This window comes from Antennarius striatus, chromosome 21 (assembly GCF_040054535.1).
Source record: "Antennarius striatus isolate MH-2024 chromosome 21, ASM4005453v1, whole genome shotgun sequence".
NCBI lineage: Eukaryota > Metazoa > Chordata > Actinopteri > Lophiiformes > Antennariidae > Antennarius > Antennarius striatus.
In genome coordinates this window covers 9972419-9989214 of record NC_090796.1, presented here as the reverse complement: position 1 = coordinate 9989214, position 16796 = coordinate 9972419, and the positions used below count along the sequence as shown (strand labels likewise).

At 39.6% G+C, this 16796-nt stretch overlaps 2 protein-coding genes across 2 annotated transcripts; both read right to left on the bottom strand.

Annotated features, from left to right (window-relative positions):
* Positions 1-18: 18 nt before the first annotated feature.
* Positions 19-3424, bottom strand: psmc5 (proteasome 26S subunit, ATPase 5). Its single transcript, XM_068305416.1, has 12 exons — positions 3344-3424; positions 2653-2724; positions 2505-2574; positions 2270-2367; positions 2126-2182; positions 1655-1885; positions 1277-1403; positions 975-1165; positions 771-869; positions 589-699; positions 421-507; positions 19-159 (listed from the first exon to the last, which is right to left on the bottom strand). The coding sequence occupies exons 1-12, from the start codon at positions 3365-3367 to the stop codon at positions 106-108; spliced, it is 1221 nt and encodes a 406-aa protein (XP_068161517.1). The 5' UTR covers positions 3368-3424; the 3' UTR covers positions 19-105.
* Positions 3425-5438: 2014 nt separating this feature from the next.
* On the bottom strand, positions 5439-16298 carry smarcd2 (SWI/SNF related, matrix associated, actin dependent regulator of chromatin, subfamily d, member 2). Its single transcript, XM_068305655.1, has 13 exons — positions 15708-16298; positions 14786-14982; positions 12692-12734; positions 12475-12597; positions 11177-11296; positions 10419-10514; positions 9740-9841; positions 9468-9629; positions 8956-9053; positions 8718-8853; positions 8509-8631; positions 6793-6894; positions 5439-6698 (listed from the first exon to the last, which is right to left on the bottom strand). The coding sequence occupies exons 1-13, from the start codon at positions 15858-15860 to the stop codon at positions 6645-6647; spliced, it is 1509 nt and encodes a 502-aa protein (XP_068161756.1). The 5' UTR covers positions 15861-16298; the 3' UTR covers positions 5439-6644.
* Positions 16299-16796: the final 498 nt, after the last annotated feature.

The following is a 16796-nucleotide window of genomic DNA, read 5'->3' as shown; positions in this document are numbered from 1 at the left end:
CAGGCCTTTTCAGTCATATTTGGGGAAACCATTTACTTATGTAATAACAATGATAAACAAAAGGAAAATATACATGTTTGCATTGTGCACAAGAAAACAAAACCTTTACTTCCACAACTTTTTGATGGACATGTTCTTCTCGCTGTCTTTCTGCATCACCTGATGAAGAGAACACAGTCTTAATAGGCAGATAAAAATATCACATCTTCACAACATTGCAGTTTTAAGGAGAGCACATAAGTCATCACTTAATCTATTCTAATGAACTGGCGTGGCAGTGATCTTGGACCAACAAGTTGTACTGTCTAGTTCAGTTGCCAATGATGTGAGGTGAACAATATTTTGACAATTCTGTCAAATCTTTTTGAATCAATGTAAAGTCAATGAAAACAAACTGCACAGGCAACTGGTCACACAAACCTTTGCCACAGCCATCTCAAAGTCCTCCTGGGTGACGTGAACTCTCCTTTCTCTCAGAGCATACATGCCAGCCTCTGTGCAAACACCCTGAAAAATACAGAAGAGTAAGCTCTGCTGTTTTCTCCCGTTTACCCGGCTACTGCTATGGCTTAATGGATTGATTCTCACCTTGACCTCAGCACCAGAGGCTCCAGGCATCAACTCCGCAATCTTCCTCAGATTAATGCCACGTGTCAGGTTCATCTTCCTGGAGTGGATCTTCAGGATGTCCAGACGGGCCTATTGGTGTAGAATATGTTTAGATAAGTTAAAAAAAAAAAATTTAAATAATTTACTTTTCAAGAGCCTACTTCTTCATTTGGTGGGGGAAATTCAATCTTCCTGTCAATCCTGCCTGGCCTGAGCAGAGCAGAGTCCAGGATATCAATTCTGTTGGTGGCCATAATGACCTAAAAAAGCGAATTTTAGATTAATAATATAAATTGCTTATGTAATATTTAGATCATTAATGTGTAAATACTTTCAATAGCTGGATCAAAAGGGTTTTTTGATACCTTGATATTCTTTGTGGCCTCAAAGCCATCCAACTGATTAAGCAGCTCCAACATTGTCCTCTGCACCTCACTGTCACCACCTGAGCCTCCCTCCAGGCGAGACGACCCAATCGAGTCAATCTCATCCATGAAAATGATAGACGGTGCGTGTTCCCTGGCCATGACAAACAGCTCACGCACCATGCGGGCACCTGGTATAAGAGAAAGGTGTCCCGTGTTACACAACCAGATACTCTTTAATATTCTGAAAAAAAAAAATTTGCAATTTGAATGTTGTATCAAGTGGAGACTGAAGCGCTCACCTTCTCCAATGAACTTCTGGACCAGCTCAGAACCGGATACCCTGATGAAGGTACAGTCGGTGTGATGGGCCACAGCTCTGGCCAACAGAGTCTTCCCTGTACCAGGAGGACCATACAAAAGCACACCCTGCACAGTCAAAACATAACATCAGTAACATAACATTCTAAACGTCTGCACACTCATGGGTAGAGACAAAACATGACCGATGAAGAAAAGTGAATAACTGCAAAATGATCAGAAAAAGGACATTTAAGGAACAATGACAACGGATTTTGCATTGCAGTCTTTAAAATGGGTGACATTCTGTCAAAAAGAAAAGATCTCCTTAAGAATGAATGCAGATTTAAACAAGTTCGCAGCTCTCATCAATCTCCCACCTTGGGCTGTGCAATTCCTAAAGCCTCAAACAGCTCCGGATGCTTCACAGGCAACTCAATCACTTCCTTGATCTCCTTGATCTGCTTATCCAAGCCACCGATCATTTCATAGGTGGAATCAGGCACCTTCTCTACCATCATGAGAGATACCAGGGGGTCCACTTTGTTGGGCAGGATTTTGTGCAGGGTGTAGCTGTCATTACGCAGCGCCACACGGCAATTTGGAGTGACCTGGTGCAAGAGAATGGAATGGAAGATTACTTCAAGATTCATACTGCTTAATATTAAATCCTTTAACTGAACTGTATAGAGGAGCAAATGTGACTTGTTCTCACTTCTATTCAGTTTGTATTATTTATGATGGCTACAAATGAGAACCTCGTTCATTTTTGTTATACTGAGGATAACAATTTGAAAATTATTTAAGTAACCACAATGTGTCACCATAATTAAGAAACAACTAATACTAACATCATTGATGTCAATATTCTTGTCCACATCCACGACAAACTTTCCTTCTGGATGCACCTAGGATTGGTGAGAACACATGTACATATATTAAAACTCTCATCTGTAAAATCATTGTGTGCTGAAGAGTACGTGTACACAAAATACCTTAACCAACACTTTCTTTTTGTCCATGACCCTAACCACTTCTCCTACGTAGGAACCCTGCTCCTGGAGCAACTGTAACTCCTCCCGAAGAAGGCGCACTGAGAGAGAAATGACAGATTGTTTTTGTGTGAACATTTTTACACAGTGATTTTCACAAGTTTCTATACGTATTTGTTTCATTATGTGAGAAAATATTCTAAAATACACAAATGACACAAAAATTGTGAACTTGTACCCTTGGCATTAAGCTCATTTCTCTGTGCCTGAAGACGTCTGAGATTCTGGCTCTTATCATTCACCGTCAACTGTTAAGAAAAGAACAGCTTAAGGGAATATTTACAATGCAAGACACTCGTCTGAAAATTTGAAGATTATTCTCTCACCTGCAACTCTTCTATCTTGGACAAGTAGTACTGCCTCAGACCTGAACCACCTTTACTCTCCCCCATCTCCATCTGAAAAAAATATAGAAAAATTCCAGATTCTCCTAATTTGTTTCATTGAACAGCAGGAGCCACGTAAAACAATAATGACTCAAATCTCACATTCAAAAACCTATTATCTAGATAATATTCAGAGCTTTCAAAACAATAACGAATTCATGAGAAATAATTTTGAGCTTTTCGACTTCATGAACCGAATAATTCTACATTAACGTCACCGCAGCGCAGTCGTGACTGACATGTCATCTAGCCTAGTCAGCAACATCAGACGTAAATTACAAATTTACACACGAAAAAATCAAAACGATTAATGCCATCTTTGAACTGCAGCAAACAGCCTCATTTACTTCGTGCGTCTCTTGTCGCCGTGTTGAAAGTTAAAGATAGCAATCCATTCAAAATTACAGCGGTTGCTAGCTTAGCGATGTTAGCTTAGCTGCAATGAGACAGCAAACCGGCAGCATATTACACTACACCAAGTTATTTGGGAGGAAGTGACATTTGAAAGCTAATTTGTCCGTTAAATTCAAGTGGCAGATTTACAGAGATTATTCAAACTAAACACTATTTGTAGTACATCTTGGTAATACTTCAATAAAACCTACAAAATGGCAAAAAAATATATACTTACATGATCAATACCCTCACCGTCCATGTTAAATTTTTCAGTTTCCGTTTCGGAGACTGACGTATTTCCGCACACTTTCTTCTTCGTGGTATTAAATAAGCGCGCTCATCGCCACCTACAGGAATAACATAATACTACATATAAGTGTTCCGTCCCATAATGATACCTCTCAAAATAGTCTGAAGGCCTCGTGATTATGGCTAACACATAAAAAACCATTCTAGCAAAATTAAATTGGTGTCAACAGATGAGACTGCACCAAATAACTTTCACTTTCAGTCACATGTATTAGTAAATCACAGCCAACTCCACCCTCTGGCGGTCATAAAACATAGCAGCACCCTCTAACACAAATGAACAAACAAAAAAATCCAATCTCAATGACTAACGTTCTGGGACAGTGGTTCTTAACCTGGGTTCGATCGAACCCTAGGGGTTCGGTGAGTCTGTCTCAGGGGTTCGGCGGAGACGGAGGTCGAACATACACGAATCACTGTGTACTTTTGACACGTCCTGTCAATTCGTGATGACACGCCCCCCTTAGCCATCACTGGCTGCAGGTGATGATTAGCCTACCTGTGCTACATGGGATTTTGCGCACTCAGTAGTCGATTTATGCCTGTCATGATGGTACGTCATCTGATTGATTTCTTAATATTTTAATTCATAGTAATTAATTCATTTGTTCTGGATGCCTCCTGGACGGCTCCCTGGGGAGGTGTTCCGGGCATGTCCTACTGGGAGGAAACCTCGGGGAAGACCTAGGACACATTGGAGGGACTGTGTCTCTCGGCTGGCCTGGGAACGCCCTGGGATCCCCCTGGAGTAGTTGGAAGATGCGTCTGGGGAGAGGGAAGTATGGGCAGCCCTCCTGAGGCCCCGTCCAAATGCCGGAACTTTTTGAAAACGCAACTTTTTTTCACCCCTCATCGAAAACGATGCGCGTCCACACGATAGCGTTTTCAAAAAGCTTCGTCCACACGTATCCGCATCAGTGCGTTGAAAACGTTTCTAAGCAGAACAACTCCGAGAATAACAGGAGAGAGGACCGGGACCGCCGTTCCTGCTGGAGAACGACGTCCATCAGAGTTCTCCCACCAGCAGACAGCCGACCCAGAACTGGCCTCTGCGTCTTTGGCGAGGAACGTGAATGAATGAATACATACATAAACTTCATGACACATAGATAAAGGCCCCGTCCACAAGGTGGATTTTTAAAAAACGCTGGGTCTGAACTGTCCTGTGGACTGGACGCTGTATCCGCAACTTTTTCTATTCGGGGGGCGTGTCCCTGCGAGGAAACCCGCTGTGACGTCATGCGTGTGACCCGTGTCTACACGTACAAACGGAGCTACATCCGGCTATTTTCTGATGTAAAACAGCTCAGAGACGCCACTGCTAGTGCTGCTGCTTGGTTCATGCCTACTACAAGAGTAACATAATAACCCGCCCAACACTTGTTTTGAACATTATATGAAGCTTGAATATGAAGCTCTGTTTTACCCCACTGAAAGCATACATGACACTTGGCAAATTTGTAATGAATAATGTAGGAAACGCTGTTTTAATGTTTAACTGTAGCTAGCATTACATTTCAAAAAATCAGCTTGCTAATATTAGCTGTCCAGTTACTGAACTCTTACCAGCGAGACAAAAGCTTAGTAAAGTAGCATATTCTGCATTGATATTTCATTTTATATACTGCGTTTCATTTAATATGGTTGTTCCTATAAATTCAATATGTACTTACCTGTGTAAAAATACTTCCAGGACTGATCCAACCGTGACCCCAGCAGCACACGGAAAACGCAGCATTGATGCACCTGATCCAGGACAACACGGGGTTACCTGGGCTGAAGCCCAGGGGCTTAGCAATTAACTCTGAAGATGTGTAAGTGATCTCCTTTACTACTCTTCAGTTAATTTACTTAACTCTGTTAAATTACTCCAACACGGAACGCAATTTGAATCAGAATGTGTTAAAATAACACTTTATGAGAGTGGAAATCCAACTCTGACATGTTTAACCACAAAAATTCAACACTCCAAATTTTGCTGTGTAGGAAATATTATCTAGGTAATATGTACAGCTTTTTGTAATAGTTTGTGAAAAACTTTATTGAACAAAAAAGCCAGTTCAGTGCAAGACAGCAAAATTGTAAGCATTTTTATCGTAAAAAAGGCCTCTGAAAGGCCTCTGACATACATAACATGCAAACATTTCATAAAGAGGCTGTACAAAAACAATTTATACACATTTCTTGAATTTTACGCGCTTCTCTAGAAAAAGATGGCACAGCAATATCTGATAATAAAGAATGTTTAAAAAGAAAACCAGACCATGTCGTGCACAGCAATTTCGTAATAGAATTTCAATTAAAAGCTAAAAAATGAAACTTAATACAGGTTTTTTTGGTGTATTGCATAGTTGGCAAATTACAATGATATACATATTTTGAGCCGGATAGATTTCTTTGATGGATTGAGCCATGTCACATTTCATCTTCCTGGTACTAAACAATACAAAAATTCAAAACAAATGAAAAAACAAGCATGTAAACATTCAAGACGGACAATAAAAAGCTTATTTACAGCTGGACACAACAGACTGTGTTCCTGTACGGTAAGAGAATCTTAAATTTCATTACATAACCCAACATACAAAAAAACAAAAACACATAAAATCGCCCCCAAAAAAGCTTAACTTGCAAAATTACTCTTGCTTATTAATTCCTGTGCAAGTCGTACGGAATATTAACAATGGCAAAATATTTGTACATGAAGATAATTTTCACTTACAGAAAATCAGATGGCTCTTTTTTCAGAAAATATGGCTTGCAAATGTAAAAGTAAACAGAAACCATTTCAAAATAGCACACAACGTGAAGATGGCAAATAGAACAACACTTATGTTTTACACATATTGTACCAAAATATTGCAAACAATAAAAAGGCAAAGATAACTTGAAGAGACTCTATATAACAAAAGCAATCATTTTATTAAGGACATATTAATCACCATTTTGGTCCCATATATGCTGCAGATTTTAGATTAATACGATATGATCATCCATCTGTTTTTTGGAATGGATGGATGGATGATGTGATCATATGGAATCATATGTATATAAATATATTATGAGTGGAAATGATATGTATCTCACTTGTAAGTGAGTTCAACAAACTATATCAGTGGTGATGGCATTGTGAGCATTCATGCTGCACCAGCAGGTTTTTTCTTTGTAGGCTACTTCTAAGCAGACACCATCCTTTGATGTGTTCACCTTTTCTGAGAAACGCGTCTTTAGGTGAGTCGGATACCGAAAACCTGCTCCAGCTCTTGTCTTCTCTGCTGCACCTGAAATGAAAAAGGGATGTCAAAACTGGAAAGCTTAGCATAAAACATCAAGTATGTGCATCAAGCAAGTGTATCAGGATGTTTAATTCCTTACTCTTGAATAAATATATCTGCCCACTGCCTCTGGAACCCAGGGCCCCTGGTAGAACTCGGTCCGCCTCTCCTCTTCTGGGTTTCCTGTCACATCTGTCATCAGCTGGCAGAAAAGAAATGAGTCATTGAACATGGGGAAGAACAGTGTCATGAATACAGAAAGTCTTTTTCATTCCCAAATGTTTTAAACTTCCAACACTTTGCTGACGAACTTTGGCTTTGATGGATTATTCATTCAATAAAGAGGGAAGTACATCTTGGAGTTTATCCATGAAATGAAAAAATATTAGTACTGTCAGGTGATTAAAAAAAGCAATCTAATTAATTGCAGGATTTGTAATTAATTAATCTAATTAATCGCATTTTAATCTCATACCTGCTAAAGGCCCCCAAATAAAGAATTTGAATTCTAGGACACAAAATTGTAGAGCATGACTACTCAATAGAATACACCAAGAAGAGAAGATTTGAAATCCACATTTTTATAGGTTAAGTGTGCTTTATAAATGAAATTCAAAAGAAAAACAAGCACATCAGCAAACTAATTAGGCCAGGTGCATTCCTTTAAGATGCAATACAAATATAGTTAAATAAAATAAATAAAATTCAGAAATAAATTAAGGCTGACTCTCAAATAGGCACACAAGCAGACTCAATCAAAATGAATACTAAAGCTGACTCAATACAGCAATTCAAAATGAATAGTATAACATGTCTCTAAATAAGGCAACATCGATAGCAAAATGCCAACAAGCTTTTCCTTTAAAAGGTTAAGCTAACGTTACAGGAACTGACAACAGACAACTCTGTGTCCTTGACATGTTTTGCATTTAAATGATACGATAGGCTGGAGCTGCTTCGGTGATATGAAAATTCTCTCAAATAATAATAATAATAATAATAGTAATGGATTAGAATTATATAGCACTTTTCTGGACACTCAAAGACGCTTTACATCGATCCATTATTCATTCACTCCTCATTCATACTTGGTGATGGTAAACTACGTGTGTAGCCACAGCTGCCCTGGGGCAGACTGACAGAGGCGTCTACAGCGCAGATTCACTGCGTTTTTGTTGATAGTCCCGTCTTTGTTCTTTTTATAAATAAACTTTCCGCCCAAAGGTCCCAGTGGGTTTGCCTCGCTCTCCTGTGTCGTGTCCATCTCTGTTGTCAGTCACCCTGCTTTTGACTAGTGGTGCAGGTACGAAGTGACGTTACTGCAGCCTATGGGTCCCTCAATGGGCCAAATTTGCCACTCACGATTAATTGCATTAATTTTTATAGCGCGTTAATTTGCAGCGTAATTAATTAATCTAACGCGTTAAAGTGACAGCCCTAAAAAATATATGTTTATCCTGAGCAAAACAGTCAGTTAAAGAAACTGGAAAGTTTGCTTGCATCTGACTACTGAAGCTCTGTTTTAATACAGGTGGTCAGCAGCATATCATTTGATAAATATGATCAGATCATTTTTCTATCAAATAACATAAAAGCAACAGTGAACTCTGTGACTCGTTTCTGCGAACCAAATGTTCCAAATGAAAGAAGAAAACATGAAAAAAATAAAGAGAGGATAGTCAGCTGTAATTTTGCGGAGACCTCTAAACAGATTCACTTTAGAGGCATTTAACACAGATTGTAGTATTTTACCATCCTATAAAGACTCCTGAAGTGAATAAGGTGAAGTAAATTACTAGTGGGATCAAACATTTACTTTAAGATCTCTGCTTTGAGACTTGAGCCAGTCTTGGATGAAGTCCTGTGGGTTGTTGCTGAAGCTCAGCATAAAGTCTCTCTCTGTCTTAAGCTGATTGATGTACTCGATCGTCTCGTGGATCTGTGGTGAAAACAACAGGACAAATAGATGAGACATTTCAAACTATTGTCCAAAAAAACACTAAGGTGAAGTCAGACAGGCCTTACCTTCATTTCCAGTGCAGCAATCTCTTGTTGGTTGGTTGTGGAGGACAGGAAACTGTTCATCTGGCTCTTCAGAGGGTCATCCACTTCCACATCAATGTCGTAGCACGCCGTCTTCTTCTGATCTGTGGGGTCCACGCTGTTCAAAGGAGACACAGAGAAGTCAAAACGATAGAAATGTTTGGAAGTACTTGACAAATACGCACAACACTTGTTTAACAGACAGAGGGATCCACCCTACCTAATCATGTGGTTGATAATGATGGGGTCAGGGTGCTGCAGCAGGCCGGCAAGTTTCATGGGAATCTCAGAGAACCTCATGCGAGGGCAGCCGAAGATCTGATCAGCATTTATGTGGAATTTAGTATCACACGCTAACGGTACAGTTTATAAAACTTCAAAATAAATTACATTTATGAGGTGCACATTTAAAGACCACTTCAGTTGATGCACAAATCCAAAACTACAAATAATTAAGTAAATGGTATGATTCATTAGTAATTACTCATTCAAAGGAAAAATTTGTGAATTCATTGCTTAAATACAGTCCTTACATGATAAATACACACAAGAAATCTTTTTTTCTCTCTGATTAGATTCATGCATTAGTCAATAATGTTAATTGTTATGTTAATACTGTCTTCACATTTAATTTAATCCAAAAACAAAATGATTTTTAAGCATCTTGTAGTGTCAAGGGAACACTAGCAAACATTTATTTACTTTGGCACCACTTCAAAATGACTCCATTACCTGTCTGAAGTAGCGGTTACAGTTAATGTACTCCTTCTCATGACAGTCCTGTAGCTTGTTGTTCTTGATGTAGAGCCAAAGAGCCTGCATGATGCTGGCCCGTGTCTGCGTGTGAACACCCAGCAGACGTGCCAGACGTGGGTCCAATTTGTACTGAGGGGGCTGGGAAAAAAGACAACAACAACAAAAAATACAACAATGTCACAAAGGAAAACAACCGGAAAGCCATTCAACTGTTTGTTGGGCAGTCACTCAGAAAGAAAGGTTGGCACCTGGTGGTCAAGCATGAGCAGAAGGGTGCATTTAACGTTCACATCACCAGGCCTTTTGACCTGGAAACCGTCAGTCTCTTGAGTGGTGGGCATTCTATGCCACTGAAAGACAAAAGCAATGTGAACATTGAAGCTGAACAAGAGCTTAGAAATCGAACCAAAATATAATAAACACACAAGCAAATGCAGAGAGACAATGATGGTCCAGGGTCAGTTTTGTGTTTATAACTATATACCAGTCATACTGACACAAATAGGCTGGTTTGACTCTGAGAGAAAAAAGAGAAAGTTAATTAATGTAGTTTATAGCCACGGTATGGTCATATTTGACCTTGAAACAAAAGTCTGTTTCGACATCAAGCCTTTGTTTAAAGGTTTAACACAACCATGTTATGACAATAAAGGCTTTTTGATTGTTTCGTGACATTGATGTCTGAAAAGCACCTTCAGCAAACCCAATCCAGACAATCCTCCTATCCTTGCACTTTTTTCTGACAAATCAAAGTAGGTTGGACTACACTCGGGTTTCAAAAGTTTGACTGGTTCCAGCTGAGCTTCATTTTCTGGCCAGGTGTTGCATGGCTTTGGTGAACAACAAGTGTACTCAGAGTATCATGGCATTGTGTGCCTAAAACATTCTGAGGCGGTTGTGTCAAATGCCCTTAATGTGATGTCATACCTCCACCAAGTGGTTGTCAGGTCCATAGAGTTCTTTGTCAAGCTCAATCACGAGGCTTTTGAAGAAAGATGAGAACTTTTTTTTCTGCTTCCCAGGCTGAAAACACAAAGGTAAAGAATGTGAAAAACAGTAAACAGACTGTCAGTCTGTCTGTCTCTATCTGTATTTCTGTCTGTCTGTGTGTCTGACTTCGTCTGTCTGTGCTATCGTCCACTCCCTCCTTCCAGCCCTGACAAAGTCAGTTTGCACAACATAACCCATTTTACTCCTCCTCACATCCCTTTTCTTTTTTTCTCACTCCAAGCAACACTCCCACACATGCCTAGGGAAAACTAAGACAGAAGAGAACCCCTCCTTCACGTGGCCCCGGATGACACAATGAGTTGGGCTGGAACTGATGGAAGGAGGGGAGACATGTCAGCTTATGATGTATAACAGCCAGTGGTTTCAATTCCTCGTTTCAAAAGAGAACATGAGAAAAGAGAAAATGTTTGTGTGTGTGTGTGTGTGTGTGTGTGTGTGTGTGTGTGTTTGTGTGTGTGTGTGTGTGTGTTCCTGTTAGAAGATGTTGGGTGGAGTAAGCAGAGAGGAACACACATCTGGCTGCAAGCTCTTTGCCAAGGACTGGAGCCAACCAGAGCAGAGTGACTGAAGTTTTCAGAAACGCAGAGCCTGAAGTACTTGGAGCCAGACCACACCAGGACAATGGTGAAACAGATCGGGGGGATTCAAACGGAACAAGGGAGTTATTCACTTACTTCCTCCAGAAGTTTGCCCTCCACTCTCAGTTCCCACGAGGACACCTTCTCTGTCTCCTCGCCCTCAGGCTTGCTGGGGGTGTATGTGTTGGAGATGTAGATCCTGAGCTTGCGTTTTTGCTGCCATAGAGATGACCAAGAAGACACATGAGGAATTCCAGCACAGCTATTAAATACAATCATATTCATTCACTCATCTGGTATACTTAACGATTTGTGTAGAAAGCTCTTCACAAAAAATGACTACAGTTAACTAAATGACTAAATTAATCAAACAAGTAATAAAATTCCCCCATTCATATTAACTACACAATGCAATTTATTTTAAAATGTCCTCTATATTATAGAGGAAACATAACGCATCACATCAGCCCTATTTTAACTGTTCACTCTCCTGCTGCCAAGTCAAAGTTGTTAATGCACATATAGACTAAAATATACAACATCTACAACACACAAGTGGCATTTAGTATCAAGACATCACAAGAAACTCAATATTAACTCATCGGCTATTTTATTAGCTACACTTGAACCCTCTAATGGGATCCAACGCATTAGTTCTTCAACATATTCTACCATTATGCAGGTTTTAAGGTTGATTTTAACAACAACTAAAAGCAGAAAGGAGTTTGTTCTCATGTTTGCTGTGTTCATCTTGCTACTAAAGCCAAGCCACATTCCTCCGATCCCCTGCTCGGGGGAGGGCAGCCTTTGCATATGGAATCTGTTATCATTTCATGTCATTCTTAATGTTAGTAGTGAAAGAAGTATACGATAAAAACATTCTACTTTCTGCTATCAAATCCACTGATTTTGTGTTTTTATGCCTTCATTTGAAAACTAACTATGAACTATTTATATTTGGTAAAACACAGCATAAATTAACCACATTTGGAAATATTTACGTGGAAGCTGTGAACCATGAGGACAAATGCCAAGTTGTTAGGGCCACCTGAGGGTACAGGTTATCTAATTATATGCTTTAAATGTGCCCTGTTTTAACCCTCTAATTGTTGCAAGTTTGGAAAAACAAGCAAGTAAAAGGAAATTAATATATAGGAAGAGCTTCACTGGATTCATGCTAGAGGTCTAGACTGGAATCAAGCTTTAGTGTTAACAGGTCCGTCAACAGACTTCAGTCATAGCATTAAATTGAAACCACTTTTCAGGAGAGCACCATCTGGAAAATCAAGTTTGTTAACATCCAAACAAAAAAGTTGAGGAATAATGTTTTCCCTGGAATGAGGCCTGACAGTTATTATCCGAAAAACACCACTTTGCACCATCATAAGGGATACCATAATGGGCTTCTTGATGGCTTCCTGGATTTCCATACGCTTTCGGGCAATGGTTTGATCCAGTTTCCTTTCAAAGGCCAGAAGATCCATGTAGGCCTGTGACTCTGGAACCAGGTCTCGAATCTAAAGGGGCCAAGAGCAGGATGTGAACGCTGAAGAAAAATACAACCACATATAACGAAACTGGAAGTGTTTCAAGGAGTGAGAACTTTCTTACCCTCTGTGGAAGAACCTTGTCGGCCATCTTACGTCTTTTTGGTCTAAAAACAACCCCAAATAGAAATAATTTTTAAAATTATTCATGTTAAAGTGACATAAAAATAAGACAAAAACAAAAAATATTTGAAAGACATGGTGTGTACTATTTAGAAAGTTGTCTCATCTTTTAAAATTCACTTATGGGTGGTTTTTTTAATTAGATTACACCCCCTTCAACTCCTAACACTTTATTGGGACTTGAGGAAGCTGCTTCTGGCCTTGGGCTCATTGATCATGCTATATTTAGAATGTTGTTATGAGATGAATATTTAAGAACAAAAGCTCCATTGTCGAAAAAAACCTGTAAATTCTGCTTTACGTCACAACTCCCCACATTTAAGAGCATGGACACTCTGAGCAGTTTGATGTGAAGAAACAAGCTATCATGTGCGTTGTTTCATAAGCAGAGGCCAGTCATGGGATCTTGTCTGTGTGATCTGAGCTGTGCTCTTCACAGTTAAACTTAGCAAACGGATCGCCAAAGAAAATAATACAACAACAAAAATTCCTCCTTCTTTTTCTGTACAAGCTTAAGAAAACATTTTGGATAGAATTATGAAAAAGGATAAAAATGGGTTTGTGGATTTTCATTAAAGTACAATTCAATTGATTCTACTTCTAATCAGAAGATGCAAACAAATAATGAATCGTTTAATTTCAAGAATTGAAAGCGATTTGGTTTTTCGTGAGCAGCTGTGTAGATGAAATACCACATTCTGAGAATGTTCTGTTTCCAGAACCACAAGGACAAAGACATCTGCTTCCTGCAGCAGAATTTTGCATCGTGTTCTGTTCTACTTGCTCCACTGAAATGCCACCCTTTGCTTCACAAAATGTCTGTCAGACAAACTTCTGCTAAGTGCTGCAAACAGCGATTGTCGGAACCTAACTGTAAGGATATCATGCAGAGTTTTAGACGTGAACCACTCAACCTATTCTTACACAGCAGTCTTTGCCGTGACTCGAGTGAACAGTTTTCTGTTAATGTGTCTTGAAAATCAATCAAATATCTGAACAAAGAAGATATCCAATTTTTTGACGTGGCCACGTCTACTCAAGTTGCTGGGTTTGGCCAGTTTACCTCACAAAAAGTCTTGTTGCTTTTAAAAAGGGAGTCCATAAAATGGAAAGTCTTGAACAATCATTCAATAAACAAAGCAGTCAGAGACAGCAACATCCCACGACACCCCTGAATCTAAAATTTTACCCTGACCTACGCATTTTTGTGCCTCTGGCTTCCTAAAAATGTTGCTTTTTGTTTTGTGATTATATCTCATCAGGTACCCAAAAAGGTCTAAAAGTGAAAATTTGACCTTGACCTAGTTTTTCAAGGTCAAGGTTGTGATCTAATTTTCATCCCCTTGCCTCCCTGAATATAAAGCCTTTTCAATGTCTGTCTATCTTATCTGGTTCCCGTATAATGTAACAAAGAATGTCATCTTTAGCACAACGAGAATGACCAAAGGATTAAAGAAGATAGATCACGTCTTTCCATCTTATCCGGTTACTGAGATATGTGCAAAAACAAAAAGTACATTAGTTGGATTTTGACCTTGACCTAGTTTTTCAAGGTCAAGGTCATCATCTCATTTCCATCCCCTTTGCCGCCTGAGTAATGTGTTTTTTCTTTCATCTTTCTATCTACAACGGTTGTGAAGATATTTGTTGGACGGACGGAAAAACACACAAACACTGACAATAACAATGCATCACCGCTTCGCAGGATGTAATAATGCACAGGACATTTTTAAGGTTTTAGTTTTTCACAGTCGAAAAATTGCCGCTTTTTCCTGTTTTACTATATCATCATAATTAACATGCACTGGTACTGGACCGCTGTCAGATTTCCAAATTTCACTTTTCTTTACAATTCTGTAATGATTGGAAAATCAAAACTAAAATCTACAACTACACTAAAACTGAAGTGTTACACTAACTTAATTAAATATTAACCAAAGCAGTCACGTCTCAGGCAGTGCTATTCCCTGACTTGGACCCAGAGAGGTCGACGATATTTCGGTCGCTCACAAACGCTTTGTTCTCCACACTTTACCCTCGTCTTAGGCCTCCAAGCGCCTCTTGCTGCTGTTGTTGATGCTGATGAAGGAACCGCTTCCTCGAGGCATCCATGCTGGGGGGCCCCATGCCCGGCCGCATGGACATGTTCCCACCACTGTAAGAGGGTCCAGGCAGCTGACCCCCCATCGACCCCAAGGGGGGCCCCACTCTGTTGGGTGGCATCCCTGAGCGCTGAAGGGAAAAAAAGGAAGCTAAAACTCTGGTCTGAGAGGTTCATTAATTACAGAAAGAAAAACTTGTGTAATAAACACGTTTCTTTTTAATTCTTTGTAAGTATTCCCTTCTTCCTTTTCAAATTAAATCGTTTCATTTCTTGTTATCTTGTCCGATGCACTTGCAGCCTAACCAGTTCCTTGCTCTCCTTCCTGCTGATCGCTTTGTTTGCCATGCAGGGAAAACAAACGTCTTGACTCATTTGGCGCAAACTGACAAACCTGACAGCTGTAACTGTGTAAGAAAGCACATAAAATCGCACATGGTGGTAAAAGTAGGACAATACACGCAGGCCAGCTCTGACAGATGGGGGTGATTTGAAAATGTTCAGTCATCAAAATATTTCAGGATAAGTTATTTGTATATTAACAATGTCAGCTAAGTACCGCAATTACACACCTTTTTTTTCAATGCGGAAGTAGAGTCGACACTTTGATAGTAGGAAAATAAAGAAAACTACATTAATTATTATTTTTCACTATGCTTTCTTTCTTTCTTTTTAAACTTTTACTTAAACCGAACTCCATTGTTTCGTTTACTAATAAAGGAGCATACGGTATAAGACTTAGACAGTTAAAACAAGTGAAGACGTACCACGTTGCCTTCACCGTTGGCTCAACAGTGTTTGGAGAACAATAAAATGAAAGGTGATTCAATAAAATGAATTTAAACACAAAACTAACCTGGGGGTAAAGGGGAGCGTTATTCATGCTGCGGGGGTATCCGATCGGAGGTTGCGGCATGCCGGGCATCCTCATGCCCGCAGCGTGCCCCACACTCAGGCTGTGCACGTTCGGATTCATCGGTGAAGCCGTGAAGCCTCCTCTTGATGCCATCTTCTAGGTCCACAAGTGGTTCCAAGTCACACAAAGTTTAGTAAATGTCGGTCCTGCTACGAGACTATCAATGTGCTCAACGGGCGGTACTTGTAGAAGTGCGAGTGTGACTTAGCGAGTCGGCTAACTGCGTTAAACGCGGCGACGTTCTGGTCTGACATCCGCACACTGTCAACAAGAAGCTAGCTAATGGTAGCTCGTGTCCTGTCGCTTCAAGTTCCGGCATTTGGTTCTTCCTACAGCCGCCCGTTGACTGAACACACGCCTGCGACTGTTTGTCACCCCCTCCCCTTGTTCTCAATCCTTCACATTCCCAACTGTCACTAAATTTACTTTCAGGCTAATGGAAGTCCTGATAAGGTAGAATTTAAGACAAAGTGTAACTCCTGTTCTGTACAGCACTCAAGAAGTGCCCACACGCGATACAAAAGTGCTGCCTTCAATGGTGTCGGCAATTTCTGTTACGTTCCAAATTTCAACGCATGTTTACGGCTCTCGCTGTTTATTTGTGTGTACTTTATAAAAGAGTACATTTTCTAGATGTTCTAAAATGTTTTCACATTTTTCCAATTATTAAATGTGTCTTCTTCTTTTTTTTTTACATTAACACACCCGAATTATGATTATTAATACAGTAAAGAGAAACATTTGTGTACCACTGTCACAAAAAGATGACACCTATTGGATGACACCAGCAAATTTTGTGGAACTAATTCTGAACCAAATGGGTGGAGGAACAGTTTTAAATCAAATCTACCGATCTTATTTTTAACAGCTTATTTTGTTTTATAAACTCAGTATGACCTAATTTAGTGAAAAGTAACTTAAGGTATTGTAAATGTGAATAGCTATAGAATAAATGTTGCGGAAATACATGACTTTAAATACCAAATAGATGTGGCTTACGCTACAGCAATGAGGTCTTCTTTTGCAAGT